Here is a 9941-nt window from a genome sequence, read left to right on the forward strand (position 1 = left end):
TTTATGGTTAAATGAGAGTTGTCAGTTATCCATAGTTACGTTTCAGTTATTACTATTTTTTGTGTGTTGGGTCAACTTCAAGATGTGGCATATATTGTAACTGAATTGTGCTTTTGTTCATTTTGCATTCTAAATGTTATTTCTTAGGATGATGCCTCATCGCCTGGGGATCTTGTAATAGGAGATGGAGGTAAGATCTCATGGTTTTATCTTTCTACTTTAATAATTGTGCTTCTGAAATGTAATCTTCCATTTTGTTTGATACCTAACATAGTAAACCAACACTGATTATTATCATCTTTCTTAATTACAGATGGTCAGATGATTGAAGGAGACAAGCTTTATTGGCCAACTCAGTCTGCCTTAACAACACGATTGCGTCGTCTCATAACAGCATATCAGCGTACTAGTAAGAACAGGCAAAGCCAGCCAATTCAAGCACCCTTTTCTGTCCAGGCTTGTGTGATGCCATCTGCCTTTGAAGAAGCTGCTTTAAATCCAAAAATGGCTGCCAAAATCGAAAGACAACAAAGGTAGGCTATGAATGTTGTAGATCACAAAAACTCTTTTGATTTCTTTTTTAACTTCATAGTGTTCTGGAAAAATTGCTTATTTGTGATCATTTTCCCCTTTGCCCTTCAATCTAGGTGGACAAGACGAGAAGAAGCTGATTTCTATAGAGTCGTGTCTACTTTTGGTGTAGTATTTGATCCAGACAGAGCCCAATTTGACTGGACAAAATTTAGAGCGATGGCGAGGCTACATAAAAAAACAGATGAAAGTTTAGAGAAATATCTCTATGCATTCATGGCCATGTGCAGAAGAGTTTGTCGCCTACCTTCAAAAGATGGTGGGTTGCTTATAATACTTTTTTTTTTCTCCCAAAGAAAGAATGAACTGATTTAGAAGCGATAAAGACATAGAACACATATATGAAAATTTACCATATAAGAGAAATACCACATCGTGAAATGCATGTTTTAATATATGATAATGTTTAGAAATTCTTCCCCAAAAGCAAGTGCTGGCTCCTAGATTTTTTTTTTTTGTTAGAAGGCAGCGTTAATTCCTCACTGAAAGAAAGAGAGATTAGAATGGATGGATAAATAAATAACTTTTCATAAATAAATAAATAAATAAATTTGCTTGTTAATTTCCTAAGTTTCTAATTTAACTTAGAAAATCCCGTTACAAGACTAATTCTTTTGTGTTTCTTGTGCAGAACTTGTGGATTCAAATGTTTTCATTCAGCCAATAACAGAAGAACGTGCATCTCGAACCTTATATCGTATTGAGCTTCTCAGAAAGGTACGAGAGCAAGCTGTCCGTCATCCTCAGCTATTTGAGCGATTAAAACTTTGTCAGCCAAATCCCGACTTGCCTGTTTGGTGGGAATGTGGGACCCATGATTGGGATTTATTGGTTGGTGCTGCAAAACATGGAGTTAGCAGGACAGATTACCACATCCTTCGTGATCCTGAACTTTCATTTATGTCAGCCCAGAGGAACTACAGTCACAGTAAAGTAGCACTTTCAAGGACTTCTACTCCACTTTTACAACAGTATCAGATGGCATTGTCGGCATCTCCTCTCATGCCTCAAGCAAGGCTGCCAGATGTTAAAGGGAATGTGCTTGAGGATACAAAAACTAAGAATGAAAACCATAAAGAACCTCATTCTTCAGACGAAGAGTCCATGTCTACTGAAAATTTGCAGATGGGAGTGAAGACAGAACCTTCAAGTCCAAAGAATGGCACACCCTCACATGCTGCAGACCACAAGCCTGTTTCGAAGGCAGATAATGACAGGCGTATGGTTGCAGCAAGGACAGAACCCTTAACTCTAAATGCTGCTTCCAAAAAGCAAAGATCTGGAAAGAGAGGATCAGACTCTAGTTCTGATTCAGACTCCGATTCAGATAGATCATCCTGTTCTTCCAGATCATCTTCATCTTCATCGTCGTCTTCTTCCTCTTGCTCTCGTTCCAGATCAGGATCCAGCTCTTCATCTTCTTCATCTTGTTCTTCAGCATCATCATCCTCTTCCTCTTCTTCTTCCTCTTCCTCCTCCTCTTCCTCTTCTTCCTCTTCATCAGAAGAGAGTGACAGTGATGAAGAGGAGGCACAAAAGAGACGTAAGTGTTTTTTGTTTTTGTTTTTTGCTCTTAAAAGCTGATTCAGAGAAAGACATAAACCACTTTTCACTGATTTTCAGATGAAAGGGGATATTTTGAGTCACAGGAAATGAGTTTTAGAAAGACAAAGGAATACTCTAATGAAACCTGCTGGGGGAAAATTGATCTTGCTTGAGAATGAGGAAAATATCTGATTAAGTCTATAGTCTCTAGCCCTCTATCTAGAACAGAATAAAGACAGTTCTGTCTGTCATTATTCCTTGGTGTGTACTGCATACGGAGAGCAATTATCTGCACCACAATCCCCCCTTTTCCCTCCTTGCCCAAAATCTACCTTCTATACAGAATAATTTCAGCATGTCAGTCGTCCTTTTGTTCATTCTCAAATCTGTTCCATGCTGATCTCACTTTTGATGCAAGATTGTTCTTTTAATTCACATGAAAATTTGTACATTTTCTGTCCACCTGGATATATCTTTAAAAGTTGCAACATGAAATTCAGAAAGCTGCATAGTCAAAAGAAAATCTGCATTGTAATCTTGACAGTATTTTGAGAAGGAAGGATCAGAACAGTTGGTTCCAGACTAGTCCAAACAGAATCCTTATGCTCACGTTGTGTACAATCTCTCTGCAAAACACAAATCATTCTCTTACTGAATCCAAGCCAAGTTGTCTTTCTTCCACTAGAATGTTTTTTTTACACTTTGAAAATAATTACACTCTTTTTTGCTATATAGAAGTTATGTATTTACAAAAGCAATATATTAATAGCTAGTTAACGATTTCTTATGGTTCCATCCAGTAGAAAAAAATTTAGGTATGGACAGAAAGCTAAGCATGTTCTAATATAATCACTAGCAATTTATCCCATTAAGCCACATTCTACGTAGTTTCCTAGATGGCCTGCAAAAAAAATTGGTGGAATGTTTTATGGCTAGAATGAAACATTCATCAGTGGAATTTAATTTCCTTTAATTACTTAGGTACAGCTTTTTAGTGTTCCTCTACCCCTTTTTATGTGCTTGATTATCCAGTTCCCAAATTTTTCTCAGTAACAGTCTAATTAATTGTGACACTTTTGCCTACAGTGGGGCAGGCATTGCTGGTCCTGTGATAATCTGGGTGTTTGAGGACTGTTGTGGTATTATTGATATTATGTTCCTGCACCTCTTGCCAATTCCTGCTAACTTAATTTCTCTCATCTGTAGTGTATTATGGACTTATGTACTTCAAAGTTCAGTGGCAGGGGAATGCTAGGAAGTGTGTTGTACAGTTGCGCACATCAAACTTCTACAGTGGAGAAGGGTGTGTATTGTTACTGATTATCTAACATTTCTTCCAGGAGAAGGAACACCTCACTTGAAAGCATATGATGAAGAAAGTGTAGCTTCAATAAGCACTGTGCAGGACGAAACCCAGGACAGTTTCCAAATGAATAATGGAACACCAAATTCTAATTGTATCTTACAAGGTGGATATATGTTAGCTGCTTCCTACTGGCCCAAGGTAAAGTTATAATCAAATGTTTACTGTCATGAATGAAAATTAAAAATTGTCATTTCAGGTTAAAAATACATTGCTTTTTGTAGGTAGGTAGGTAGGTAGGTAGGTAGGTAGGTAGGTAAGGAAGGAAGGAAGGAAGGAAGGAAGGAAGGAAGGAAGGAAGGAAGGAAGGAAGGAAGGAAGGAAGGATAGTAACATTATGTGCTTCTGTCATTTTGACTGGAGACACTCTAATTTGTCTTATGGTAGTTTTGTGGTAAAATAGGAATTTTCTTCTAAAAGATCTGAACTATCCAGAGTTATCCTTTCTGTTTGCTGTTACACTTTGATTATTTGCAAGTAGCTTTAGTTATGAGACTGAGGACTGAGATTTCTAAACAGTGTGCTGTTTGTTTTAGGATCGGGTTATGATTAATCGTCTGGATAGTATTTGTCAAACAGTCTTGAAAGGTAAATGGCCCTTGGCAAGGAGAAATTATGAGAGCAATGCTGTGGCTTCCTTCTATACCACCAAGCTCCTAGACAGCCCCGGTGCTGCTGCAGACTACAGCGAGCGCAGTGTACCAACTCCTCCAAGCGCAGACGTTAAAGAAGAAAATGATCAATCACCACAGATGTCAAAGGTGAAGAAGCATGTGCAGGAAAAGGAGTTTACAGTGAAAATCAATGACGTATGTTTATTTTTATTGCCCTAGGACCTGATTGCGATTGCGGTGTGCAGCATGCTTTACCTACAAGTGGCTGCCTGCTCTCAATCTTACTTCCTTGGCATAAATACTTGTGGGTATTTTGGAACAGCAATTTTGGAGTATTTTTCTCTTTTGAGAATCTCATTTTCAAGATCTAGCAACAACATAGCCTCATTTCTTGTTCTTTTGAAGTCTTGCTGATAAGTTGCTTTCTCAAATGGCCTTTCTCATGCTTTTTCTGGTGCTGTAGTTACTTTCCAAAGTAAGGTGTCCTTTATCTTAAAATTATCTGAAAAAGGGAATTTTCAAATAATTGCAATTTCAAATACCCCTAGCAAACGATCAGAATAATTTCCATAATTCATTAGGTTTGTACACTGAAGTTAGCAGGTAAAACATGCTAATTAATACAACCTCTTCTGGCTTGGTCTCTTGATATCTATGGATTTCCATTTTAGATGCATATTTATAAAAGTTATCAAATACATCTGATATTGAAACTGGCTAAATGCAGTTATTAATATTGTCATGTGGGGATGGTGAGGGGCCAGTTGTTCCTGAAATAAATTCTGTATATAAATCCTAAACAGTAAAAATACTTTCTTCTCCCCAAAGAAATGTGCTAACTCTTGTATTTCCTTAACAGGAAGGTGGTTTGAAATTAATTTTTCAGAAGCAGGGGCTTTGTCAGAAAAGGCCATTTGAAAGTGAAGATGGCCTATTAGGACAGCAACAGTACCTCGCCAGGCTACATGAACTTCAGAATGCTTCAGAGACAAGCCTTGCCAATTTTCCAAAGTCTTTGCCAGAGTCAGGTGAGGTCAAAAGCTTATCAGGGTTGCTAGGTAGAAATTGGGTTTGTAATTTTTATTGCCATTTTAGTTTAATAGGATGGCTTTATAAAGTTGTAAAAGGATGCTTCAGAAAAGCTCAGCTGAGTCATAAAATCTGATAGCTTCGAACACTTTGTAGCATTTTGAGAATGTTCCACAGATTCACTGGTTTTTCATAGACGGTTTCGGGCAATATAAAGTGTTGCAACTTCACACACACACACACACAGAATACCAAAGTGGGGTTGGCTGTTGTGATAAGCTCTCCAGTGTTGATATAAGTAGCCAGTCAATGGGTTTATTATCTCTGTGCCTATCAGAGCTATTTTGGGTGGCAAGGCTAACATGTCTTTGAACTTTCTCAGATACCTTCATGTGGCCAGCCACCAGCTTTTACTTTCTGTCTTCTGTCTAACTTACGATTTTTTAAAAAGGGGGATACAAGGTTACTTTTTCTATGCTGGCCTCTTTTTTGACCTACCAGTGTTTGTAGCACTGTATGGGTCCTCATGCTTCTAAACTAACCAACCTAGAAAACTACCTAGAAGCCACAATACTAGGACAGCCAAGTATTGCCAGTGATGAGACAGTCCTTCTTGGTGGGACCAAACTTGTTGGCATGTATCCCCACCCCACCCCCAAAAAAATCCCAGGGTTAAGAGGCACCAAATTAATCCACCCATAATAGCTAGTCAGGCATTATATTTCAGTCTCATGCCAAGCTTGGCACCCCGGAAAACAACCAGAAAAGTAAAAGTTGATTCTACAAATAGTTTTTGAAAATGTTAATTTTAAATTAGATTTGTAGTCTTTCATCATTAGTAGCCCTGCAGCAGTCACACCATCCTGGGAAAAGGCTGGGCTGATATGATAATTTGCAGACAAATGCTGCACTCAGATTTCTATGTTTGAGACAGCCACTGCCAAATCAATTGCATAGGCCTACCAAAGAGTATTGTTGCTGTCAGAGGTTCTGTCCGGAAGTTTGATCAGTTTTGTGGTAGTTGTTTTTTCAATTGATCATTTTGTGTTCAATTTCGTTAGGAACTTCTAACCAGTCGATAGCTTGTGCAAATGGAGTAATTGTCGATGATCAGCCTGCGGTGAAAAAGAGGAGAGGAAGGAGAAAAAATGTGGAAGGAGTTGATATCTTGTTTATAAACAGAAGTAAAACACCTAACCATGTAAGTAAATCTGCACTGATATTTGAAGCAAATAGAAAGTTTAATTTTGAGGGCTTTAACATTTTAAGACTAGCCACGAGAGTTTGGTAATATGCAACATAACTGACATTAATTCATATTAATTTTGGCATTAATGATTAGAAAAATAACATGCCCCAACCTTGACTTTGATTTTGTTTTGTTTTTTTAAAAATCCCCTTTCGCGCCTATGAGTGGTACGTGTCTTCCTCAACCCCAGGCCCTCTACCAGAGGCCTGGGAGTTTGAGGGTTCTGCACAGTATCTTAGCTGTTCCTAGCACTGCACTCTTCTGGACAGAGAGCTCTGATGTTGTTCCTGGGATCTGTTGGAACCACTCTCTCAGCTTAGGAGTCACAGCCCCGAATGCTCCTACCACCACTGGGACCACTTTGGCCTTTATTTTCCACATCCTCTCTGATTCCTCCTTCAGGCCCTGGTACTTCTTCAGCTTCTCATACTCCTCCTTCCTGATGTTGTTGTCACTTGGCACCACTACATTTATCACCACTGCTGTTCCTGCCTGCATCTTACACTCTGCCACTATGTGTTGGACTGTCTCTGAGGCCTTTCTGCACAGTCTGCACCTTGGGCCCTGTCTACTGTGGTAGACTCCTATTTCTATGGATCTGGTGCTTAGTGCCTGTTCTTGTGCTGTTATGATCAGTGCCTCAGTGCTGTCTTTTAGTCCAGCCCTTTCCAGGCACTGGCAGGACTTCCCAATGTCAGCTACCTCAACTATCTTTTGATGGTACATCCCATGCAGAGTCTTGTCTCACCATGGCACTTCCTCTGCTTGAAGTTTCTTCCATGTCTGCTACTACCTCATGCATTCTCTCAGCAGCTCATCTTTGGATGCAATCTTACTGATGTACTCCTGGACGCTCTAGGTTTCATCCAAGACAGTGGCTTTGATACTCACCATACCCTGCCCACCCTCTTTCTGGCTGGTGTACAGAGTTGGGGTGGAAACCTCCATACATTGTGAGGAGCTTCTGGGTCTTCACATCAGCAGCCTTCATGTCCTTTGGCCAGCTCACTATACTGGCAGGGTATCTGTGACCGGCAGGGCATACGTGTTGACGGCGTGGATCTTGTTCTTTGAGCTGTCTCTTCAGGACCTGTCTTATCCTTTGGTGGTACTTGAATGTTGCTGTCTTCCTTGCCTCCTCATCGTGGTTCCCATGTGACTGTGGGATACCAGGGTATATGTCTGCTATGTAGCCCGCTGGTAGTTCCACCCCATTACTACCATTTGGCTACACTTCTCTAGTCCGAATAACATCCCAATGGTGGATCAGCAAGTTGATGTCTCATTCACTCTTATCATTCAGCTTGATGTCATCCATGTGGAGGAGGTGGCTGATGGTAGTTCCGCTCTTGAACTTGTATCTGTATCCAATCCTTGTGATTATCTGGCTGAGGGGGTTCAAGCCTATGCAGAACAGCACAATCTGCTGTTACTGTGTTGTTGCACTGCAGCTGAGAGTACACCTTGGATGGTTCTTTGGAGAACAGGGCATTTATCTTCTTGGCCTCTGCTTCTCTAGTGTATCTCCTTAGCCTGGCAGCCAGTGCTGTCAGCCTTTGTTTAGTAATCTCTAGGGCTTCAGATGGAGTCAGGCCCTTGTATTTTTTCAGTAGCTGAGTCTCATCCTTAACCCTTCTGTAGTTCCACCAGCTGACTAACTTCTCTCCAAGTAGCCTTGATCTTAGCTTCCAACTTCATTTTCTGGGGGGGTATGTACTGCTGTTCTTCTTGATTGTGTAGCCAAGCATCTCCAGGATTACAGTGGCTATAGCGTATACCAGTCCATTGGTCTGAGTTGTGATGGTAGTAGGGATTATTGTGAGAGCTCTGTTGGTATCTTCTAGCATACTATCTGATGGTACTTCTCCATTGAGCCTTGATAATCAGTCTCAAGGGTTGACTGTAGCTAGTTTATCCATGATCTTATGCCTCATATCAGCTGCTGTACTCTGTAATGGAGGGAGTGTCAGTGATGTTCCAGCTTCAGGTGTTGGCTGCACATCCAGTTGTTCTTCCAGGTCTTCTTGAGTCTGTGATGTAATGTGTAGTTTGTCTATCTCAAGTTGTGAGAGCAGCTTCCTCTTCACTTTGTTGAAGTGTTGGATAACTAGCTGTTTCTCAGTTAGTGTGGACGTAGATCTTCTGTCCACCCATAGTTTCCTCATACTTTTCATATATTCCCTTTCATTAGGTCTGCTGTTGTAGTAGCATTCCATCAGTTCCAAGTTCTCTTGTCTTGTCCATGTATGGTTTGTTCCAGTAGCCCACTTATCGTCAGGTTGTCCTGGTTCCCCAACATCTAGCACAGACCTTGTTAATCCCAGTGATGTCCGAACCAGCATGACTTTCTTAGATTGTGTCACTCTCATATCCAAGGTAGGCAGGTGAAGCATTAGGGGGTCTTTGCCCAAGGACCTCTACTGATTAAGTAGCTACGAGCTAGGATTCGAACCCCACTTTCCCGCATCAAAGGGTGGTGCTCTAACCACTATGCTATCCAGCCACTCCTGTGCTATCGATATATATGCATATATGTTTGTGAAGCAGATTTCTACATTTGCGCAATTGAAAGCTGAATATGTAATTAGGATATTGTCTTTCCTCATGACGTATTTTTTATAACATTTTTCTTTTCTTTCAGGTTTGTCATGGTGTTACTACCCCCCAGGTTGGTCTGGGCATAACCCCCCCACTTCCATTTGCACAATCGCAAGGCCTGTGTGATGCAGAAAGCCCGGTTCCAGTTATTAATTTAAAAGATGGTACAAGACTTGCAGGTGATGATGCCCCTAAAAGAAAAGATTTGGAAAAATGGCTTAATGAACATCCTGACTATGTTGAAGATTTAGGAGCCTTTATCCCTGTGAGTAGTTCTGTTGGTGTAATGGAAAGCAATGCGCTTCTTTCTGTACCTCTGATGTGGTCTTTGAATTCATCCTGCCTTCTGAGTAATTCACATCTTTCAATGTATATTTTTATTTGGGAGCCAGTATATGCACAATTGAATGGAACTATTTAGCCTATTATGGAATGTGATACCAAATATTTATTTATTTATCATATTTATAAAGCTGCCCATCTCGCACAAAGTGACTCTGGGCGGCAATATGTTGTGCTGATACAGGCCCTGAATTTAAGTCCCAGCGGATTCCATGTGATTTAGTTTTGTCCTTACATGTGCATAAGACTGCAACCTGGAAATATTTGAAAACAGATTTAACAGCATTTAGTGACTCTTTTTTTAAAAAATCTTGAACAACAGAAAATGCAGCTTCACGAAGGAAGACCGAAACAAAAAAGGCACCGTTGCCGCAACCCTAATAAGCTGGACATCAATAGCCTTACTGGGGAAGAACGTGTTCAGCTGATAAACAGAAGAAATGCTAGAAAGGTAATTGCATTGCTGCAGTAACTGTTTTACCATAGACCACAGATAGTTGTTTGGCTCTTCGTTTGACTAAAAATACAACACAGGTCAGCTGAGCAATATCTTTTCATGTTCCTGATGTAGGTGGGCGGTGCTTTTGCTCCTCCTCTGAAAGATCTGTGC

At 40.3% G+C, this 9941-nt stretch overlaps 1 protein-coding gene across 7 annotated transcripts in view; it reads left to right on the forward strand.

Annotated features, from left to right (window-relative positions):
- The window catches only part of CHD9 (chromodomain helicase DNA binding protein 9), a 65620-nt gene that overhangs the window by 51794 nt on the left and 3885 nt on the right, over nucleotides 1-9941 (forward strand). For 4 of the 7 annotated variants that reach the window (XM_088136127.1, XM_088136128.1, XM_007426358.3 and 1 more), the window contains 11 exons: nucleotides 148-190; nucleotides 314-533; nucleotides 648-850; nucleotides 1223-2134; nucleotides 3477-3640; nucleotides 4036-4308; nucleotides 4973-5141; nucleotides 6204-6343; nucleotides 9033-9254; nucleotides 9654-9782; nucleotides 9903-9941. The exon at nucleotides 9903-9941 is cut by the window's right edge and continues 66 nt beyond it. In XM_088136127.1, the coding sequence (XP_087992253.1) occupies nucleotides 148-190; nucleotides 314-533; nucleotides 648-850; nucleotides 1223-2134; nucleotides 3477-3640; nucleotides 4036-4308; nucleotides 4973-5141; nucleotides 6204-6343; nucleotides 9033-9254; nucleotides 9654-9782; nucleotides 9903-9941 (2514 nt within the window). Of the gene's footprint in view, nucleotides 1-147; nucleotides 191-313; nucleotides 534-647; nucleotides 851-1222; nucleotides 2135-3476; nucleotides 3641-4035; nucleotides 4309-4972; nucleotides 5142-6203; nucleotides 6344-9032; nucleotides 9255-9653; nucleotides 9783-9902 lie in introns of those variants that run through there. The other 3 variants (XM_088136129.1, XM_025165506.2, XM_088136130.1) reach the window with 2 other exon arrangements.

This window comes from Python bivittatus, unplaced genomic scaffold (genome assembly GCF_059951505.1).
Source record: "Python bivittatus isolate LINGU-HERP-01145 unplaced genomic scaffold, Pbiv_v1 ctg000190_np1212, whole genome shotgun sequence".
Lineage (NCBI taxonomy): Eukaryota > Metazoa > Chordata > Lepidosauria > Squamata > Pythonidae > Python > Python bivittatus.